This window comes from Corythoichthys intestinalis, chromosome 4 (genome assembly GCF_030265065.1).
Source record: "Corythoichthys intestinalis isolate RoL2023-P3 chromosome 4, ASM3026506v1, whole genome shotgun sequence".
NCBI classification, from domain to species: domain Eukaryota; kingdom Metazoa; phylum Chordata; class Actinopteri; order Syngnathiformes; family Syngnathidae; genus Corythoichthys; species Corythoichthys intestinalis.
The window spans coordinates 42,469,601-42,493,070 of NC_080398.1; the positions used below are offsets into that span (position 1 = coordinate 42,469,601).

The window sequence follows — 23,470 nt, forward strand, 5'->3', positions numbered from 1 at the left end:
CTCTTCGTCGCGTTTTCCTCGTTCTGAACAATTCCCCCTCAATGGGCTGAATAGTAAAACCAATGAGCCTAGTCTACCGCTGACGTCATCCACCCGTTGGGGACGCTAAAGCCCTATAATTGTAGGCGTGGCTAACCGGCAGATTAAAAGACTAATTTCTCGTCATCTGCGCTTTGCTAAATTGTTGTATATAGTCGAATCGTCTCAAAATATGATTCTAATTCACATAATAATGCCATTTAAGACTTTTTTTCTGGTGTCATATGCTCTTTAAGCTTGTATGGCGCCAGATAGCCGCTCGTGTCGCGTTCAAGAACTGCTCGGATTTCTAGCCATCTCCCACCTTGCTGTCTTCGATAATGTGTTGGAATAAAACAAAGAGGGATGATTAACGGCCGCCACATATGGATAAAATAGAAAGGACACTTTTGTGTATATCGACACTTGAAAAGTCAAATAATGGACAGTAGACGTGCTTGGGTCCACATTGTTGCGTAGAGCAAGGTGCAATCCGAGCAACTATTGAACGCAACACGACTCATCTGCACACAACCGAGAACTTGTTGCCTACTCCTTCCTTCCTACTGTAACTTTTCCCGACGATGTTTAAAAAAAAGCGACATTGGATAATTTCTCGCGGCACACCAGACGATCTCTCACAGCGGCGGCACAATCGGTTGAAAAACACTGGAATATCCTGTTTCATCCTCTCCGTGTGTGTATGTTTTTGTGGAAGATTTAAAAAAACAACATTACACAGTACAGTTTAATAAAGCTAGGGCGGGCACGGCCGTCCCTCAGGGCGGGCACGACCCCCTAATGCCCGCCCATGCGGCCGGGTCTGGTTGCTGGTTCGGTTTAGGTTAGTTGACTGGTTAGTTGCTGGTGTGTTTGAGCCTTTAGACGTGGATAAACCAACATGTTGTAAACATGAGAACCCTTCGCCTCACCATCTTTGTACTTCTAGGTGAGTATTTTTAACGTATCTTCCGATATTCCTTCGTGCCACGCCCCTGCACTTATATTTGCACACGTCTCTTTTTTTAATAAGGTGGCGCAGTTTTAACTGACAAAGTCGGTCAGAAGCTTTATACTGTGGAGTCAGTTGTTGGAGCAGACTGTTCAGTCCCCTGCATAACGCAGGGTAAAGCGGGAGTGCAGTATATGTATCTGGCCTGGTACAAGGTAAACAAAACAAGTGCTACATGTATGTGAAGTTGTTTTTAACAAGTGGAAGATTTGGACGTGAAGTGCACACTAGTGTATTTTCAATCCTACTAAAGACCAATGCTGCGTTTACGTAATGTCGTATTTATGATAACCGCTGCAAATCGTATTTTCGATTTAAAAACTGGCATTTTAACTGCGCGCGTCCACTTTAAATGAACGGTTGTACACGTCAAGGCAGAGCAAAAGTTGAGAAATGCGCCATCTTTACGTTTCATTTCCTTTGAAATACTGTAAAAGTGGTTATTTCTTTGCTAGGCTAAAAGCACAACAACAAAACTAGTCACGGTCTCGCTGACACCAGCAAAACTCTTTGCACGGCTGTGTTATCTCCCCCACTCCATAAAATACGAAAAGTTGCGCAGTAAGAAAAAAATTAATGCATTTGTGCACTTTTCACTGCCCTGCAGCGAAGAAAAAAACCGCTTTCTGTGCAAGTATTGTGTTTGTTTCAATTCTATGGAAGACCGAAGCTGCCTAACTTAAAAATAAATTAAAAGTGAAAGTAAAAACCACTATAAATACACAAATACTTAAGTAAAAGTACAAGTATTTAAGAAAAACATTGCTGAAGTAAAAGTACAAAGCACTTGCTTTTAAATTTACTTCACAAGTAAAAAGTAAAAGTAATTTCTCCCGATGCAAAAATGTAACATACGTATATATTACGTATATACAGGTAGTCCTTGGGTTAAGAACGAGTTCCGTTCCTACGCTGGCGACGCAAACCGAATTTCCACGTAAGCCTGAATGGACCCTTTAAGTACCCCAAAATAACTATCCAAAAAGTCCAAAAGTATTGTGTTATGTTTAATAATGGAGGATACACTGTCCTCATGTGGCAGCGTTGGGTCTGGCTGGACTGTCACCATATGACTGAGGAGCAGACTCCCGTCTGACATGGATAAAGGACAGGTGCACTCTGGTTTGGCCTACATAAAGCTGTAAGTTGTTTCAGCTAATATATATTTGTATGCATATGAAATTAAGTTTACAGCTAAAATTTCTGGAGTTACGTGTGAGTGATTTGCGATGGGAATTTTAAATACATTAGCATTCCTAGCATTTAAGCCAGCGGACATGTTAGGTAAACTAGGCTAATTTAGTACATTTACATATTGATCAGACTAGATGGACTTTTCAACTCCAATTGTTTTGTGTCAAGTGTTTTATTGTTAAAATTAGGGCTGTCAAACGATTAAAAATGTATAAGTTAATCGTAATTAATCGCAATTCAAACCATCTATAAAGGATGCCATATTTTTCTGAAAATTATTGTTGGAATGGAAAGATATGACACAAGATGGATATATACATTCAACATACGGTACATAAGTACTGTATTTGTTTATTTTAACAATGAATCATCAAGATGGCATTAACATTAACATTCTGTTAAAGCGATCCATGGATAGACTTGTAGTTCTTAAAAGTTAAATGTTAGTACAAGTTATAGAAATTTCATATTAAAACCCCTGTTAATGTTTTCATAGAATTTGTAAAATTTTCAATCAAAAAATAAACTAGTAGCCCGCCATTGTTGATGTCAATAATTACACAATGCTCATGGGTGCTTAAGCCCATAAAATCAGTCGCACCCAAGCGCCAGCAGAGGGCGACAAAACTCCCAAAAACACAAGTAATAACTTTGCATTGCACTGTGCTGTCATTTTAATCTGTTTGAGCGGGGCATGTGCGTTAATTGTGTCAAATATTTTAACGTGATTCATTTTTAAAAGTTAATTACCGCCCGTTAACGCGATAATTTTGACAGCCCTAGTTAAAATGTGTGTCATTTTTAACATAAGTGTACATATGCTTTACAAATTCTCAAAAGTGAAGGAAGTAAAGAGCTTCAAAAACCACAGTTGTTTAGTCTCTGTTAAGCTGAACAATTTCACGTTTAGTGAGAACAGAACATGCTATATTAATAAAGTAAAAATAACATACTGTAAGGTACAATAAGGTACTGTTTACGCGACAAAAAAAAAACTGGGGACAAAATGTCGGACCAGACTCCCGCGTCTTAAAGTCGAAAAATCGCTTAAGTCCAGTACATCGTAACCCTGGGAAAGAAAGAGTTATGTGTCAATATTCAAAAAAAGAAACAGAAAATTAATTGACTGTTCAGTGTCACTTAAACTGTGCAGAATGGAAAAAAACAAGCAATAAAATTGACTGCACTATAAAAAGAAGTTTAACATCTCAACAACTCCCAAACTTTGTTTAATGGCGGATTGCCAGCAACTATCAGGTGCATACCGCCACCTACTGTACAAGAGTGTGGTAGGTTTTGATTTAGTGCTGCAACGACTAATCGATTAACTCGAGTATTCGATTAGAAAAAAATATTCGAATTAAATTTTCCCGCTTCGAGTATTCGTTTAATTAAAGTGGCGTTGTAATGGTTTGTTTTGAAAGTGTTTGCCTTTAGTTTGATTGATTTAGGTGGATATACTGCCCTGTAGTCTGCCTCATTCACATGGCTGAATCCATTTGCTCCCTGTTAAGACCAACATAAGCTGAGTTTTTGTTTGAGCTAATGTTTTTGTTCATGCATTCGTAATTTAGTTTAAAGGTATATTTAGCCAATTTTTGTAGGAATATGTGTCTGAACCATTTGTTTAGAGCATTGGATAAAAAAATAAAATTAAAAAAAAGTTTGTATTTTTATAGCATTTAAGCTAGCGGACTTTTACAATGTAAGTTAGCCAATTGTTCTTTTGTTGTACCTAGATTTTTATTTATTTTTTTATTTTCTATACCGTTTGAGGCTCAGCTAAGGTATTTTAATTTTTTATGTTCCTTATCCGATTACTCGATTATTTGAACTAAGTAGTTCATCGATTAATCGACTACTAAAATAATCGATAGCTGCAGCCCTATTTTGATTGAATATCTTGTTCCCCGGCCAATCTTGCTTGTGCTTGTGTGTTGCTACCTCTAGTGCTCAGTTTATCGATTGTTTATCGGGGCTTATCGATTGCGCCGGTGCTATGAAAACAAAACTATCAATTCGCAATGAGGAAAAAAAAAGAAAAAGTAACGTGTAACGCAAAAAAGAGAACAGATACCTGCTGTAAAATGTTGTGAAGTAAAAGTAAAAAGTACCACTTTATGTTAAACCACATTCCTTTTATAGCAAACAAGAAACTACAAACAACAAATTCCATTTTAAACCATTTACAGGAACTCTGCCAGACTCACTATAATGTTTTTTTTGTCTTATTTGCGTCTTTAGCGTTGCTGACAAAGACTAATACTGCTAAGCGACAGATATGTGAAATCATAAAAGGGACATCTTGACCAAAATGACATGTTGTTCTCTATTTACCGCTCACATGAGAGAGGGACAATTTGCTCTTTGATACTGAAAGCAGAAGAGCAAGCTTATGTTCACAAATAATAGCTGGTCATTAACTAAAATGTCATGCACAGTCACGGTGTCGTACCAAAACTGAAATGTTCACATGACAAACTAAATAGCATTCCGAGCAAGTAATGAAACAACTGGCACAGTAACTGAAGAAATAATTAGCACAAACATAACAAGTCTGAACGATATTTACACAAAAAAGACAAAAAAATCCACACAAAAATTATTATTTGAAATAAGGCTGCAGCTATCCAACATTTTAAATAATCGAGTAATCGACTGAAAATTCTATCGATTAATCGAGTAATCGGATAAAACATATATTTTTAGGTGAAGAGCAATTATAAATATACATGCGAAAACAAGACATTTCATCTAATATTGAACCATTTTCAGTCAATCATTGTCTTTATTTTCGATGTACATTGTTGAAAACAGCCAACAATTGCATCTCAGATGTAACTACAATGAAAAGAAAAGACTAATTCACTGCTTTCACTCAAAAAACTTTTAGATCTTATAAAAAAAAATATATTTCTTACCTAAAAATGCCATTACGCTTGATAACACACATCACTTGAAAGCTACGTGTTTCAATTGAATTCCTTTTTGTGTCAAGCTATTTTTAAGTTCTAGTTAAGTTTTAAGTTAGTCTAAACTGTAAGTCCTGATAGGATTTTGAGTTTTTGCTGTGTTCAAAATAAATGTATGATACAGGCTGTATTGGAGAACATAAGGGACCAGTGCTACTTGTTGTTTATCCAGCAAAGACTACTGAGCTAAAATGGATATTTAGCATGATTAAGTTTTTATTTTACACCCTCATCACTCCACAATGCTATGTTATGTTAAAGCCTGTATGTAAGACACGTTAGCCACGCATCGACAGTGGTCATAATTAATTGAAACCTAGCCCTCCGCAGGGCTAACGTTACGTGAGCTAGTAGCGACAGTAACGTTAATCTTATTTATTAGCGCTTAGCGCTCTTTATTAGCGCTTAGCGCTCTACTGCTTTAAGATGGCGGCTGTTTACTAACGCCACTGACTCTGTCATTTTGCATCTAGTTCAACGTACATGTGATCTCTATGAGACGCATCAGACGCTACCTGCTACCACAGTCGCATCATGCGGGCTAGTTTTAAGCAACGTCGGCGTCGTTTGTAGCGGCTGTCGGCTGCAGTAAGTTTTTTTTTTTTCTTCTTCTTCCTCTACGCATCAGCGCGTTGTCCCGCATTAAAAGTAGTCGGAGCAAAACGTGATGCTTAGAGCTGTCAAAATAAACGATTACTCGAGGTGAATAAAATTACTCGGATCAGTTTTTAAACTCGAGTTACTCGAGTTGCTCGAGTATTCGTTTCAGCTCTAATAATTACTAGGGCTGTCAAACGGTTAAATTTTTAATTGCGTTAATTACAGCTTAAAAATTAATTAATCGCAATTAATCGCAATTCAAAGCATCTATAAAATATGCCATATTTGTCTGTAAATTATTGTTGGAATGGAAAGATAAGACACAAGACGGATATATACATTCAACATACGGTACATAAGTACTGTATATGTTTATTTTAACAATAAATCAACAAGATGGCATTAACATTATTAACATTCTCTTAAAGCGATCCATGGATAGAAAGACTTGTAGTTCTTAGAAGATAAATGTTAGTACAAGTTATAGAAATTTTATATTAAAACCCCTCTTAATGTTTTCGTTTTATTAAAATTTGTAAAATTTTCAATCAAAAAATAAACTAGTAGCTCGCCATTGTTGATGTCATTACACCATGCTCACTCCCCAAACCCATAAAATAATTTGGACCCAAGCGCCAGCAGAGGGCGCCAAATAACAAAAAACAAGTAACAAGCGGACATTACACTTCTGTCATTTTAATCTGAGTGGGCCATGTGCGTTAATTGCGTCAAATATTTTAATGTGATTAATTAAAAAAATTAATTACCGCCCGTTAACGCGATAATTTTGACAGCTGTAATAATTACACAATGCTCAGGGTGCTGAACAACCCATAAAATCAGTCGCACCCAAGCGCCAGCAGAGGGCGACAATAAACACAAGTAACAAATGGACATGACACTACTGTAATTTTAATCTGTTTGAGCGGGGCATGTGCGTTAAATGCGTCAAATACTTAAACGTGATTCATTTGAAAAATTAATTAACGCCCGTTAACGCGATAATTTTGACAGCCCTACATATTATTATGGTAAATATTGTCAGTTTATGGTAATGTTTTGAACTACCAATATGCTACGCTTGTGCTGTGTTTCACCAGTCAGTAAAATGAAATTTCTGTATCTGCACACGAGCTCTGTTTTCTTGTCGTCTTCTATTTATTGGTGCTAAAATTACGGTGCGCATTATAAACGGGTACAGTAATTTTCCCTAGATTTTACAAGTAAATTTGGGGTGCGCATTATACACGGGTGCGCCTTATATTCGGGAAATTATGGTAATTCCATTCCACTACTGTCAAAAATAAATAAATAAATAGAATTAAATGTCAATCTATTAGAGGTGTGCAAAATTTAGATTATTCGCGATTCGGCCGTGGAAGATTCGAGAACGATTCACAAACATCCAAATTCCGATTATTGAAATATGCCAAGTAAAGCGGAAGTACAACACACTCAGCGCGCTGCGCGGTTTTCGGGGCGCAACGAGGAAGAACGCAGCGAGTAGCTAAACATCATGCTTCTCATTACCCGGCCCCTCGGGTAATGCCAATGCTCAACTCACGGCTCTAGCTCAACTCATGCCACGAGATAAAAAAACCACAACAACATACCTGACTGCTGCCAAAAAGCTGCTACAAAGTACATCCAAATAATGTTACGGTAGATATAATTTATATAGGACTAGATGCAATATAGATTCGGTAGCGTGAGCAGCACACCTACAAAAAGCTAGATGCTGGCGTTAATAACGGCCGCCATCTTAAAGCAGTACACTTCCCTGCAAGGCTGTTGTAGCGAACCTTCCAAGCAAACCTAATTAACTTTTTATCTAAAATACTCCTAAATGGGTAAAATAATGACTTGAATCTATCTTTAAAATAGTTTTAAAACTTTCACATGTCGAATGTAGACAAAAGGGAAATTATGGAATAACGGGAGCAATTTTAACAACTTTAACAGTTGATTCACAACATTAAATTAATTGAATGTAGTTTAAAGCTGCTGTTACAGAATGGGGACTGGAGTTTTTTATTTACTGTTATTTTTTGTATATTTGTTTACTGCTATACGTTAACTTGATACTGAAATAGTAGTTTGGTTTAGCCTGAGAGGATTTTTGAACAATTTTGGAACTAATGTACAAAACATTTAAAAATAAATAAATAAATAAAAAAGGGAGGGGGGTGCATCAATAATCGTTTTATAATCGAATCGGAGCTTCTGAATCGTAATCGTAATCGAATCGTTAGGTGCCCAAAGATTCCCAGCTCTACAATCTATATATGTAAGCGCTTTGCTCAGGAACTCTGCCAGACTCACTACAATGTTTTTTTGTCCTATTTGCGTCTGTAGCGTTGCTGACAAAGACTAATACTGCTAAGCGATGGATATGTGAAATCATAAAAGGGACATCTTGACCAAAATGACATGTTGTTCTCTATTTACCGCTCACATGACTGTCTGGGACAATTTGCTCTTTGATACTGAAAGCAGAAGAGCACAGTCACGGTGTCATACCAAAACTGTAACATTCTGTTCAAGCGATCCATGGATAGAAAGACTTGTAGTTCTTTAAAGATAAATGTTAGTGCAAGTTATAGAAATTTTATATTAAAACCCCTCTTAGTTTTCGTTTTAATAAAATTTGTTAAATTTTCAATCAAAAAATAAACTAGAAGCCCGCCATTGTTGATGCCAGTAATTTCTTACACAATGCTCATGGGTGCTGAAGCCTATAAAATCAGTCACACCCAAGCGCCAGCAGAGGGCGACAAAACTCCCAAAAACACAACAAGTACACATTTCACTGTGCTGTCATCTTAATGTTTGAGTGGGGCATGTGCGTTAATTGCGTCAAATATTTTAACGTGATTAATTTTAAAAATTATAATAATAAAAAGCGATAATTTTGACAGCCGTAAAAATCAATAATATCCCATTTAAATAAAATATATTGAAATGAGCTGAAACACCTGTAATTAGATAATAAGAATAATACACAGATACTGCTTACACATTTAAATTGATTCATTTCTGTGTGGCGCTTTAACTTTGAGAAAATTCTTCAATAAAGCTTTTGAAAACCGTTCATAAGAAGAAAAAAAAAAAGATTCATTGAGGCATTGAATTTGTAAAATAAATGTTAAAATCTTTGTCATTGGGATTGCTTTTCTCTTAAGTACAGGACTTCTTTTTTCTTCTTTCTTTTAGAAAGAAAGCTGACCAATACGCGGGGTCTGAAAGGCAAATTTAATTGTTTTATTTACTTTTTGAGCAGAATTCTAGCTTTGTATCTTATTTTCCTTTTGTTGAAAGCACAAAAGTGTGTAATAAACAACTAGCACATTTATATTTTGCATTTTGTTTTCTCACTGTACCGAAAATGAACCGAACCGTGACCTCAAAAGATTTTTGTGTACCGTTACACCCCTACCCAAATCTATTCGTCACTTTAAGATACCCTCAAAATCAAATATATGTACTTTGGGTTGAATTTCATGAAATACATTTCCTGGCAAAAACCAACATGCTTCGTTTTCATGCTTTTTTTTTGTGCGATATATAGTCTGAAAAACACAGTACATGAAAACAAGCCACTGCAGTGCGCTCTACCGCGTGGATGTGACAGATGCAGATGTTTCCCGATTCGCCGGAGCCGCAGCGCCGAGGCCTGCTGATCAGCTACCCTGATGGACGGCTTGTGCACTGGGCCAATCTGAAGCGGGAGGTGGCGCTGCGGAACGAAACCCGCGAACTCCTGCTGCCCAACGTCACTTGCGGAGACCAGGGAGAGTACGTCTGCAAACTGCAGGCGCCCGTCGGGGAGGTCATCTTGATGGAGTCGGTGCGACTCCTGCTGTCGGGTACGAGTCGTCGTTTTCTCGCCGGATGAACAAATCGGTAAATGAGCGGAGATGCGGGAAACTAAGGGGGATGGGATGTTAATGAATTCGCTGCCGTTGACGACGATGGACGTCTGTCGTCGTTAATGGCAGCCAATGATTCAACTATCAACAAGCCAAGTGGATGCTGTTTTTTAACGTTAGCATTTCAGAGTTATTCCCTTGATGTCTGAATTGTACAGAAAAAATTTAATCATTAAAAAAAAAATGTAAAAAATTAGGAAATCCAGAGTTTAAAAAAATCAATGAACGATATTTACCCCCAAAAAAAAGAAATGGAAGAAAATATTAGAAATTGACGAAATAAATTTAAATAAAAAAAAAAAGTAAAGAAATTAGATGAAGAAATTTAAAACCTGAAAAATATTGAAATACTGAATTCCTCCTTGGCTACGTTCATACTTAATGCACGAATCCGATTTTTTTGTCATATCCGTTTTTTTGGCGTGCCCGTTCAGACTGCCTTTGTCCATTGAGACCATTCAAGTATTACGCATGCGCACTAATTCGCAGTCCGACACGCGCTGAGCAAGTCGACCCGCATGCGCAGAAGCATCAAAACAAATGACACACGTCATCCGTCATTCCAGGGATATCATATTTTGCTTTTCAAAAGGAGGACACAAATAACAGACATAAATAATCCCCGTTTAGGCTTATATTCAAAGTTTATATGGATCGATAGCATGCACGCACGGTCCGTGCACGTCACACACACATACGGGCAGTTTGCCCCGACCTCGGCCGTGTAGGCAATGTTGAAATATTGCTCACGTGGAGCAGAGAGAAAACTGAGCATTCTCAGGCTTATCCTCAACCCATTTTTATTTTTTATGACTGTTGTCAAGCCCAGCCCTTCCCCAAAAGCCGTGTTCACTGCAAGCTAGACGCTAATAACGCACAGCGGCACCACTATGGTATGCGTCTCTCTCGCTATTTGATGACGTAATTGCTGCATGAAATCTGATTTGGGAGAGTGGACCGTACAGCCCGCCGCGACAGTCTGGAAAAATGTGCCCCAGATCGGATTTGAACCACATACGAAAGTGACCCAGATCGGATTTGAAATGGTCCAGTTCTATGCGACTTGTCACGTTCAGACCGTCAAGTTAATGCCTCACTCGAGTCGGAAAAACACGAAAAAATCGGATTCGTGCATTAAGACCTGTAGTATGAACGTAGCCCTTTTGTATTGAACATTTGTATTTTCAAATATATACTTATTTTTTCTTTAGTTTTTATGAATTTATTATGATTGATAATTATTACTAATTACTTTTTGACTTTTTTCCTCAATTTTTGTTGTATTTTTCAATTTAACCATCTCTGTACATATGATATTTTTATCCCATTTCCTCTTGTTTTGTTACAAACTGCTTCCTCCCATTGTTTTGAATGCAACACTTGATTGTGTCTGCTTCTTTCCCAATGTAATAGTTGCTATGCTCATTGACCTACCTCATGATTAGAGTTGTCAGATAATAACGTTTTACCCGATAACCGATATTGTCCAACTCCCTAAACCAAATACCGATATCAAACAGATACCGATATATGCAGACGTATTTTATGGCTATTTGTATTGTGATGCCCAACTGGATGCTTTAATAATGATAAATGTAACAACTTCAAGGTTTTCCAAAAAAAAACATTTTGTGAAAATAAACGAAAATGAAGGTAAATGAAGTCATGGAAAAGGTGCCTATCAGTGTTGTTTTCGTCAACGATGACTATAACGAAAATATTTTTGTTATACATTATTTATATGTGTACACACACACATATTTATATTAGGGCTATCAAAATTATCGCGTTAACGCGCGGTAATTAATTTTTTAAATTAATCACGTTAAAATATTTGACGCAATTAACGCACATGTCCTGCTCAGAAAGTATTCTGCCTTTTGGTAAGTTTTACAGCAAGGCTTTTTGCGCTGTCCAACAGCGAACTCTTGTGGTCGCTTTGCGACATGGTTTATTATTTTCTTCTTTTCTTTCTTCATTATGGCCGCACGACGTCTCGGGCTGATAATGTTGTGCTTATATGATCCTTGGACAAGATTTGTCCGTAAGTATGGTTGTTGTAAAGAATGTACATATTATGTTAGTAAGCGAAATGTTATATTTTTTGTATGAGACGCTTTTTGTTTATGTTTAGTGAACCTGTATAGCGTGCTAAGCTAACGTTGTTGCTAATGCAATGCTTGTGTACTTTTATTTTGTAGTTTTACGACGGTCTAAAGAGGACAATGGTTTGAGGCCATTTTATTAATAAATCAGATGAAAAAGGAAGAAGTCTAATTATTAAGGCGTCGTTCACTAGTTGTCTAGCTTTGGAAAATGTAGACGCTTCGGAGTGAGGACAGCGTAGACAGATTTAAATGACAGTAGAGTGAAATGCCCACTACAGTCCTTATGTACCGTATGTTGAATGTATATATCCATCTTGTGTCTTATCTTTCCATTCCAACAATGTATTTTATAGAATATATATATAATTTACAGAAAAATATGGCATATTTTATAGATGGTTTGAATTGCGATTAATTGCGATTAATTACGATTAATTAATTTTTAAGCTGTAATTAACTCGATTAAAAAATTTAATCGTTTGACAGCCCTAATTTATATATATATATTAAAGATGCACCGATACCGATACTAGTATCGGCAGGGGGCGCCGATCCGGCCCGAAATGGTGGTATCGGTATCGGCGAGTACCAACAAAGACGGCGCCGATACCATTTACCGGTCCATTATTATAACATTTGACCGAAGCCTTTTTCTCCTCCTGGCGCTCACTACACTCTGTCTCTGTGTTGTGTGATGACACGTGAACACCAAGCAGCTATCGCTATTGGCCTGCTCCAGACCAATGAGAGCGGGCCAATAGCCACTCCTGACCAATCAAAAGGGGGCTTTTTCATATGGACGAAAAACAAACCAGGAAATATGGTTAAATAGAAATCCCGTCGATTAAAATCAATGGCTGCATGCAAGATTTGCGGCCTGAAAGTTTAAGGATGTGGAGTTAAATCGGCCAGTTTCAATACCTCGAACTTGATAAAACATTTGAAGACGAAACGTGAACGAACACAACGAGTTTGAGCCTGCAAGAGCAGGACTGCTATCCAGAGGAAGAAGGCCGCTGGACCGGAGCAACCATCTCTGGTCAGTTCACTTCGTCTACTTTACTTTTATTGTCTTTTACTGAAAGAAATGCCGCAGTAATTTGGGAAGTGTTTCCAAAGTATTGTTGCCACCTTTCAGAAATAGAAATAAGGGACTCCCACCTCCCGAAAAAAAGGAGAGACGGGATGCTGTGGTCAATTATTATTACTTATAATTGTTAGCGTCCGCAAATGCGGAAACAAGGTTGAACCTCGAAGCAGACAACAAGCGGGGGATACATAAAAGGGTTTAATGATTGCAAACAAAAAATAACACGCGATCGTGGGACAGTAGAAATAACAAAAGGAGTCCGTGACAGCAGGTCGACGGACAAACTAAGACGATAGGCAGCGGTTACAAACGAGAGCAGCACACTAACAGAAAAACCCAATGCAGGGGCATAACAAGCAAATGTAGCGAGATTATTGTGCCAGATGTCAAATGGCGATCAGCAAGGCAAATATCTCGGCAGCCTTCTCTGAGATCACCCGTGCTTAAATGCTGCGTTGATGAGCCTGCATTGGATTCAAGTGCCATGCCCCCACGCCCAGCAACAAAACACAATCTAACCAGCAGCAGAATGTGACAATAATTTCATGAAAGTTGCACTGTTTGGACTTTGAGAGGTTTAAAAAAGTTTATTCAGTTCATTCAGAGTTTATTATTATGAATTTATTTTTACTTTCTTACTGTTGGGCTAGTATTATACATGTTTTATTAATTTCACAAATTTAGCACTATTTTGGCCTTTGAGAGTGGAAGGTTTATTCAACTATTGTCTACTAGGGTTTAGTGTACTTTTTCCTATTTTGCAAAGGTAAGCAACAGCCTGACAAAGCCTTGATAGCAATGATTTCACATCCAAGTATGTAGCTCTCTGGAGAAAAAAAAAAATATATATATATATATAATTGGTATGGTATCGGTATCGGCCGATACTGCACAGCCAGGTATCGGTATCGGGGCCAAAAAATTGTATCGGTGCAATACTAATATATATATATATATATATATATATAATACACTCACCGGCCACTTTATTAGGTACACCTGTCCAACTGCTCGTTAACACTTAATTTCTAATCAGCCAATCACTGCCAGGAGCGAAGGGCCTTGCTCTGGTGAAAATGGCTGGGAGTGAATGAGTTAATGTGAAGGAAATTGAAAAAAAAAAGTGACCTTTATCCGATTAATCGTTTAATGAATCGCCCGATGATTCGATTACGGGAATAGTTAGTTGCAGCCCTGGCCGATATCATTTTTAAAATGCTTTTATCGGCCGATTTTATCGGCTATCCGATATTATCGGACAACTCTACTCATGATTTATTAATTTCCGCAAGCTATGTTTTAATTTATGCATTATCAGTTTGAATCATGTTTTGACTCCTCACACTGCTTGTGTTTTTTTTCTCACTTTTTCCACAAAACGGTTTTGCGATATATCATCATATCGCTTATCCTTTGTCGCCATCTTGTGGAGAGACTAGATTTTATTTTTATTTTTTTGGGGGTTCCTAACATCTTGTTTCCCTGTGTTTTAGTTCTCGTCTAAGCTTTTCTGCATCCCTTGTCACAGTCCCTCAGGTGACTATGCTGCCCAGGTGTTCCTTTGCTCTTGTCCGCTGCCTCAATCCCCTCAGTCTTGCTGACAAATATACTAATTTAGATTTTGTGACGTTACTTCCTATTAATTAATTAATTAATTATTGTTTCCTTTTTTTAGATTGCCCTGGTTTTCCCATCAGAAGCCCCTCAAAAAATCCTGAAATGATCGTCGCTGTTTCTGTCGCATTGACGATTCTGCTGGTCGTCTCAATGGGGTTTTATGTAAGTAAAATATTTATTTTGTGAACATTAAAGTAATCTGACCTTTTAGCCGGAATGCCGTAATCACGCCAGCCGAACTGCGCTGGCGCAGCTCCAACGACCCATGCCGGCGGAACTCCGACAACCCAGCCAAAAGCTCAAACTCCGCACGTTCACCTCAGTCTTAACCCAGGGTTGGGCATACTATTCCTCAAAGGGCCGCAGTGGGTGCGGGACTATGTTCCAACCCATCACGAGGACAGCCTTTCACCAATCTGGTGTCTTCCATTGGCAACCAGTTGATTGCAGTCAGGTGCTGAAACCTCATTGGTTAAACTATCAGTGCTCAATCAGTTGGAACAAAGACCCACTGCAGCCCTCGAGGACCGGTTTGCCCTCCTCTGTCTTAACCCCTTGTACTAACTCCATTTTGAAAGCTGGATAAAAGGCTTCGAAACACAAGTTGACAGTTTGTTCAGGTCGACAGAGATCAAACGGCAAGGTAAAACAGCAACAGACTCAAGCGAGGAGGCAGACTGGTTCCAGGGTCACCATATCACAAGTCACCAAAAGATCCCCGAGAAAAAGTTAAACATTTAGTCTTTTTGAAGGCTCTCGCGGGGCGGGCTGTGGGCAGGAAGAAGGGTGTGTTTGGGATTATTGTTTGTGGATTGGACAAGAGGATTTGGGAGTTACTGTTGTGAGGGCAACGAGGGTTGTGGATTTTGCTACCTTAGCGCCACGTGAGTGTGGAGTGTTCACTTCTCGGTCCTCGGTTCCTCTTTATCAGATGTTCGTTGTCAAGACCAGGTGTCCCGCCATTTGTTCTGGACTGTAAGGAAGAGCTGATTGCGGGAGTTGGTGGTGCAGACGTGGGCTTGTAGATGTCTTGCCTCGTCAGCGTCAATCTTGCTCAGTCAGCTGCATGACGCACGCATTGGACTTCCGTGATCAGAAGGCGTCATGTATCTCTTATGCCCTATGTAAAATATATTCTGCTTGTTTTCCTTAGACTATGATATAAATGCTCTTTATTTTATATCGGGTGTGTTAAGAGTAATACGAACAGTCAAACAGTAAATACGAGAAAAGATGCTATTACTTCAACATTGACAGCAATAGATGTATAAATTTGTGGTAGTGTAATATTTTGGAAAAACTGAATGTGTTTAAATGTATGTTTTTTGTTTTCTGTGTCAATTTCTAATAGTGTGGGATTAGTACGTTCCGACAAGAAAAAAAGACTGGTTCCAGTCGTTGGATCAACTCAGGCTTGTATTTTATTATTTTCTTTCTCAGATCACACACAGGCTGTCACAAACAATGATTTTATTTTTATTATTATTATTTTCAGTAAAAAAAAAAAAAAAAAAAAAAAAAAAAAAAGGAAAACCAAAATTTTGTTGTAATTGTAAAAAAAATACTGTATATAATAGTAATTTAAAAAATAAGAGTATTTTCTATGAGAGGATTCGTTAGAAAAAAGTACAGGATAAAAAAAATTCGACGGATCGAATTTTTTAAAGTGATTTAAAATTATTTAAAATATTGAATACAATTGAAAACAAAAATATTTTTCAAAATACAAAGCTTTTTTTTTTGCGTTTTTGACTTCACATGTTAAAAATAATTTCATCAAAAAGAATAATACAAAAATGTAAAAAAATAAAATAAGAAAATAAAAAAAAATACAAAGAATAGTGTTGTTTTATTTAAAATGCTAATTAATAAAAATGAAAAGAATAATTCAAAAATGTAAAAATACGAATACTTAAAAACATATATATTTTTTTTTTTTTTTGCATTTTTGATTAACATGCTAAAATAATTGAATTGAAAATAATACAAAATGTAAAAATAAGAACATTTAAAGAAAAATACAAAGAAAATTTTGGTTTCTGTGCTTTTTTTTAATTTAACCCTTTAACACCGAACGTGTCGGCAGCGACGCGTTTACCCATGTCGTCTTAGAAGCTTCGTCACGCTGCAATTACGTCACCCACGTGCCGCTGGTTGGTCTCATTTGAAAGTACGAAAGTTGATGTCCACACCAGTTTTTATTTGAAGTCAATCGACCAAGAAAAACGGGAGATATTGTCATTTGAGTTTTATAGTTTTATTGCACTCATAAATATGCATTAAAACGCTGCATGGACCATGTATCTCTCCATATTTCCATCATTTCTTGTCCTTTTTCAAAACCAAAAGAAGCACAAAAGACTACATATCCCAACAGTTGTTGTGATGTCAAGAAGGACGAACCGAATGTGGACATTTGTTGACAAAATAAAATAATACATTTCCGAGCGAGGCGCCAACTAAGGAAAAGGAGGCATGCTGAAGCAAACAACGGCCAGTTTGAGCGAGCGACTTTGAAACGTGCAGAATGAATCTAGAACTAAATTTAGCGCAAGCTAATGCATTATTTCATTAACTCAAAGAAGAAGATGAGCCGTATTTGCCGTTGTTTTCCTGGGATGAGTCGGCGTTTCTACGAGTAGAAGTGACAGGCTGACAGCAGCGCGCAAACGGGACGGAGTAGGCTGTGTGACGTTGTGTGTGACGCAGCTCCGTGACCTGTTCATGCAGAAGCTTTATTGAGTGAGCAAAAAAAAAAAAAAAAACTTTATTGGGTCGTATGCCAGAAAAATTTGAATTGAACTGAACTACTTGTCAATATTTTTTTAAATACTTTTTTTCAATGTTATATATATTTTTCTTCAAGAAAATTTTATAAAGATGAGTGTTCGAGAAGCTTGGTTGCATGTACGTAAATACTTCAGATAAGGTGATGGGTATAATACCTAACTTCCCAAAGAGATATCCTACAAACCCTTTTTGTGTTTGATGATATATATATTTTTTCTCTCTCACTATTTTGCACTGTATATAACCCGTTTTGACCATAGTATGTGTAAAGGCCAAAAACGCCTATGACTATACTTGCTGTTTGAATAGTTTTATGTTTGACAATTCAACACAATCTTATTTTTTTCTATTGAATGTTTATCCTAACAAGTAGAATAAATATTATCAGGCTTCAAAACGTTTGGTCGAGCATGTTTGGTTGTCAATGGGACATCAACATTACAAATTTTGAAAAAATATTTTGGGATTTTTTTGTCTTTTTGTGTCCAAAATGTGGATTATAATTGGTCAGTGAAGAAAACAACAGTTTGGACATGAAGTTCAAGGTGTCCTTAAAAAAGGGACCCAACTTGGCCATTGTGAATAATCTTTACTTTGAAATATAAAGGCAACATCAAATGCATGCAAATTCGGCCAAAATAGGCTTAGGTGTTAAAGGGTTAAAATGCAAATTAATAAAATAATTTATTTAAAACCAATAATAGAAAATGTAAAAATAAGAATATTTTCCATTAATATATATTTTTTTAATTAAAAGATTATTTTCAATTTCTCGAATTCAATTTAAAATTAAAGTATTTGTAAAAAAAAAAATATACAAAGAATATTTAAGGACGTTGTTTTTCTTTTTAATATAAATAATAAAAAAGAATAAACACAAAAATGTAAAAACAATATTTAAAAATACGAAAAATTGTTTTTTTCATTTTTATTTAAAAATAGTAATAAAAATAAATATGAATATTCTCCATAATAAGACTTTTTAAAGCGAATTGAAGAAATAATATGAAAAATACAAATGATTATTTAAAAGGCCATTTGAAATAGAGTATACATTTTTCAATTACATGCACAATTTTTTTTCCTTTTTATATTTAGAATACAATCGAAAGTAATAGAAATTTAAAAAAAGAATTCCAAGCATCCTGTTTTTTTCTCTTTTTTTTTTTTTTTTTTTTAAACAATGAAATAATGAAATTTACATTTGAATAAATAAGAAAGCAACTACTGTTAAGGTGCTCAAAAACACCTTTCTAACCATTTTTCTTTTTTGATCAACGATATCTCTAAACTATTCATCAACTCTTAAATGATTTGCCGATTGATTTGATCAGCAATCAGTTATGGCAGCAATAAATCCAACATTCTTTCCTGTGAATGACTGAAATCTTTCCTCTTTACAGCCAAAACTCTGGAAACGCCAAGAAGATGGGGAAAAAAGCACCGTTGGATCCTCATGATATGAAAACCGTCAATTCCACCATGAATAACTGTTGAGGTAATTATCGAGGTTTGATTGATTAAATATTTGCTTGATTCGGCTTCATGGCCGCATTATTGCGTAAATAGACCTTCCGAGGCATCTTCAGCACCCACCCGCTAGCAGTTGGGCTGCTTTAAGGTCCTAACATTTCCGAACAGGTCCGAACAAATAACAAAAGGTCCGAACGGCGACATAACAAAAGGTCCGAACGTAGGTCCGAACACTTCCGAACGAAGGTCCGAACACTTCCGAACGAAAAAGACCCGGATGAAGAAAAAGACCCGGATGTAGCAAGCCGGCGCACAGTGACGTGGAGGAGGAGGCTTCGCGTGTCAGCCATGTTTTCCGCCGCAATGAAGAAACAATCGGAGAAAGGTAAGTGAAAATAAAGGCAACAAAACATGCAAGACGAATGGAAAACCGCGAGATAAAACAATGACTATTTAGTTTTCCGCCCTGTTGTCGTGTATGGACGATCGAAACAATCAGATCGCTAAAAACATTCTCTAGTCTCGTATGTTTTCTCCAAGTTCTTCAAAGAGGTCTCGTATATTCATTCATTAATATTGAATCTCACAATTTAAAAAAATAATGCATTAACACATTATATAGTATCGTCTAAGCATACGGTAAAAAGAGACACGTCTTAAAGAATATAATCTCTAGACTCGTATGTGTTTTTCTCCAAGTTCTTTAAGGGGTCTTGTATATTAATTCATTCATCTTCTATATCACAATTTTTAAATAAATGATACATAAACACTTTAGAGTTCATTGTATACATAGTACTATAATTAAAAAGTCAACTTTGGGTGTCCATAAAGTCTAAGCATGTGGTTAAAAAAAGGCACTTCTTAAAATTATTTTTAATATTGGAATGTAAAATTTTACATGAACCTGTCCTGCTCTTTATTTAATTTTTACAGATGACAAAAACATGGAAGCCGAGTAGCTACTGGAAGGACATCTGCTTCAAATATGCCCGGGGCCAATTCCATTTTTCAATTGGTAAACAGCCAGGGTCCAAGAAATGGAAAACGGCTTTCACCGACACCAGCGCACTTTTGTTCCAGGTACATTTGCTTCAAGGTACAAAATAGTCACTAGTTTGTACACCATAATTCAGGGGTGGCCAACCCTGGTCCTCGAGAGCCGCAATCCAGCTTGTTTCCCATGTCTCCCTCCTTTAACACACCTGAATTAAATGATCAGCTCATCTGCAAGCTCTGCAGTTGCCTGATAACAATCCTGATAATTTGGTTCAGGTGTGTTGGAGGAGGGAGACATGGAAAACAAGCTGGATTGCGGCTCTCGAGGACCAGGGTTGCCACCCTGCCATAATTATATGTACATTCCATGGGACAAATGATGATGAAATGATGCTTTTTTATTTTGAGCATGCACAGGAAACAGAAATACTTTATAATTTAACAAATTATTTGTACTCGAAAGGGAGTGGGAAGAAGAAACAACTTATTTTATCCCACCCCGATCACATTGTCCAACATCTTTACTTTGTGGGATACTACTGCCAGACCATATTTTTATACAACAATTTTGACAATGCTTGAATTGATTGTCTAAATTGTTCCAAAGTTTCACTCCACATACAGACACACAAAAACGTTTGTGAGTAGTTCAAAATCTCGGTGACATAAAATCTCCAGAGCCTCGCAAACTATACACACTCTCACGAACCTGAAAAAGGTTTTGTATATTATATGGCAGTAATTTATTATATGCTTTAAATAACATTATAGCTGTATGATAGTTGACAAGATCTTTGATTTTTTTTTTGATTTTTTTTTTATAGTTTTAGAATGAGCAAACAAATGATGAGTGTGATCAAGAATCCGACCTTATGTATAATTCGTGCTGCTTGTTTCTGCAGTATGACTAATGAGTTGATGGTGGATTTATAACGGTTTCCCCACACTTCAATACAATAGGTGAAATATGGGAGCACTAAGGAACAGTACAAAGTGTGGAGTGCACTATCATCAAGATATGACATCACTTCGTTTATTAGTGCGTTTATTAGGTAAATAGTTTTTTCAAGATTTTAGAAAATTGTGGTAATAGTGATATCGGTCTGTCATTTGTGTTTACTGTCATTTTTGTGTATTGGAATTACTTTAGCAATTTTCATTTGGTTTGGGAACAACCCGATCGAAACGATAAATTACAAATATAGGTGAAGGGCGTTGCTATGCTATGTATAACTTTTTTGACAAGAAACATGTCAATACCATGACAGTCGGTGGACAGCTTACTTTTACGCTTCAATGCAGTATTCATCACCTCCTGCTCATTGGTTGCATAAAGATATATTGAATAGTGATTCCTTTTACTTCTTTTATAGTACAGGCCAGGGTCCTGGTCCGGAAAACCAAATAAAACATTTCGATGTCTCTTTCACTCATTAGATACCCCCAGAAGGCTAGAACAAAGGCATGGGTTTCAGCAGGACCATGGAGAGCATCCAGGTAGCTGAGTGGCTCTGCTCCTGGATTGCAGGTGGCAGAAAGGTGCTTGACCACAATTTGCTATCATCTTTATTCAATACAAATCATTGAATAAGAGGGAGTGTATGTCTCCGTGAAAAGTGTTCAATTCAAATTATGTTATCTTTGTCTCTTACAGACTCTACATGACTCACGGCCAAGCAGCCTAAGACCCTGAAGTCAACAGAGTCAGTGAGTGTTTGCCTCACACTTGTCGAAGAGTTTGAGCAAGCACACAACAGGCTGTCTCTTAATGGTATGTGTTATTTCATTTGCAAGCAGTCATGACAATTTATAATGATTTAACCTAAAAAAAACACATGCAAGGAAAATGTAGAATAACTTAATATAAACAACTTTGTATGATATTATGCATGTATGTTTGTCCTGTAGGCTGCTTAGGAGGGATAAGAGGAAGGACAGGGACATGCTGCTGCAAGGCAATGTACTTCCCAAACAGCTGCACCTGGCCAAAGAGCCTCTCCTCCAGTGAACACACTCCCGGCTGCCCCTGTGCAACACGCACATTAAGTCATGACTTTTGAAGAGCCTGAAAACCATGAAGGAGAAGCTTTCCTCCGCCAGCGCACTCTGGCATCCTAGAAGGAACCTGTGTGTTGTACCCTCCACAGTACGGGCCATCTCCTCCGTCCCAGTATCCTTCATTTTATCATCTATTTCTGCACTCTCAGTTTGCCCATTATCCTCCATTTACACATGCTCCTCCAGCGCAGCATCCTCCTCTATTTAACAATGCTCCTCCAGTACAGCAAGCTCTTCACCAATATTTGTGACTTTGTTCGTCACATCCTTTTTGCACACATTCATTTGTACTTTGCTCTCTTTTATTTATATGGATGACTGGAGGAGGAATTTGCAGTAGTAGGTGTCACCAATATTCGTAACTTTATTTGTCACATCCTGTTTGCACACATTCATTTGCACTTCGGTATCTTTTATATTTTATTTTTTAATACTATAATATAATATAATATATATTATGAATATTCATGCAAAAAATAAAAAGAATTGCTGTCCTTACTATGTGGTCATGTTATTATTAACTGTTTTCTCCTTGGTAATTTGTTTTATTCTGAATTTATTTTCATTGAGAAGACATACCTAATAATCATTCAAACATAAAATAATCTTGCAGATAATTAAACTTTTTGAAAAGATGAGAGGATATATTATGTAAGGGCCATCTACATTTACGTATATGTACACACACATTGTTTTGGTCGTACAAGCACTGGTAGGTCTAATGTGCCGCACTGGATCAGTTGGTTGTGAGTTCAAATCCCAAAAGAAACATGACTGTTAAAGTGCCAAAACACCTAGTGATGAATTGACTATAAACATTGTTGAGATGATAAAGCAAGAAAAAATGCAAATAGTGCAGAATTTCCTCTTTTTTTTCTCCTTTTCTTTTTCCCTCTTCCCCCTCTTTTCCCCCTCCTTCCCCCTCGCAGGCAGTCCACTATGCCCCTTTTTTGGCCGAGTGGTTTAAGGCGTTGGACTTGAAATCCAATGGGATCTTCCCGCGCAGGTTCGAACCCTGCTCGCAGCGCATCATAGAGTTTGTGAGCTTATTTTGAAACGGTTTCTCAATTCCCGCTTTATTTGAGTCGGTCGATTGGCCAGTAATCTATTTGAAATCCTTTTTCAACCATGTGTCATGTAACAGCCATGCAGAAAATTAAGGACTCCTGTATTCAGTGACTGGCTGCGCAATCGCAATTATTCTCTCATCTTCTGCTGTGTTCAATTTCGGCCACTGTTCGTGATGAATTTGGGGCAACTTGGAAAAACAAGTGACAACTCCTTAATATGAAAAACGTTTTTTTCTCGTCACCTGAAGTGTTCTAAAACTTCGGGAGCATCTAACAAAAAATCACAGTGTTTTAAGGTGTTTGCTTCAACTTTTGAATGTATTAAGTAGGGCTGTCCAAATTATCGCGTTAACGGGATTTTTAAAAATTAATCACGTTAAAATATTCGACGCATTTAACGCACATGCCCCGCTCAAACAGATTAAAATGACAGCACAGTGTAATGTCAACTTGTTACTTTTGTTATTTGGTGTTTTGTCGCCCTCTGCTGGCGCTTGGGTGCGACTGATTTTATGGGTTTCAGCACCATGAGAGTCGTGT

General features: G+C 37.1%; 1 protein-coding gene across 1 annotated transcript; it reads left to right on the top strand.

Moving 5' to 3' along the window:
• The first annotated feature begins 665 nt into the window (after positions 1-665).
• On the top strand, positions 666-22,782 carry LOC130914347 (uncharacterized). The gene is made up of 10 exons (XM_057833445.1): positions 666-967; positions 1,052-1,185; positions 9,428-9,662; positions 14,599-14,702; positions 15,892-15,952; positions 18,734-19,188; positions 19,740-19,886; positions 21,240-21,341; positions 21,457-21,573; positions 21,711-22,782. The coding sequence occupies exons 1-6, from the start codon at positions 931-933 to the stop codon at positions 18,793-18,795; spliced, it is 633 nt and encodes a 210-aa protein (XP_057689428.1). The 5' UTR covers positions 666-930; the 3' UTR covers positions 18,796-19,188; positions 19,740-19,886; positions 21,240-21,341; positions 21,457-21,573; positions 21,711-22,782.
• Positions 22,783-23,470: the final 688 nt, after the last annotated feature.

What these genes read in the sequence shown, in the direction of transcription:
- LOC130914347 (XM_057833445.1), top strand. Translation starts at nt 931, where the DNA reads ATGAGAACCCTTCGCCTCACCATCTTTGTACTTCTAG. An exon ending in TGTATCTGGCCTGGTACAAG is followed by an intron (nt 1,186 to 9,427) that starts GTAAACAAAACA and finishes TGGATGTGACAG; the next exon opens with ATGCAGATGTTTCCCGATTC. An exon ending in TCGTCTCAATGGGGTTTTAT is followed by an intron (nt 14,703 to 15,891) that starts GTAAGTAAAATA and finishes AATTTCTAATAG; the next exon opens with TGTGGGATTAGTACGTTCCG.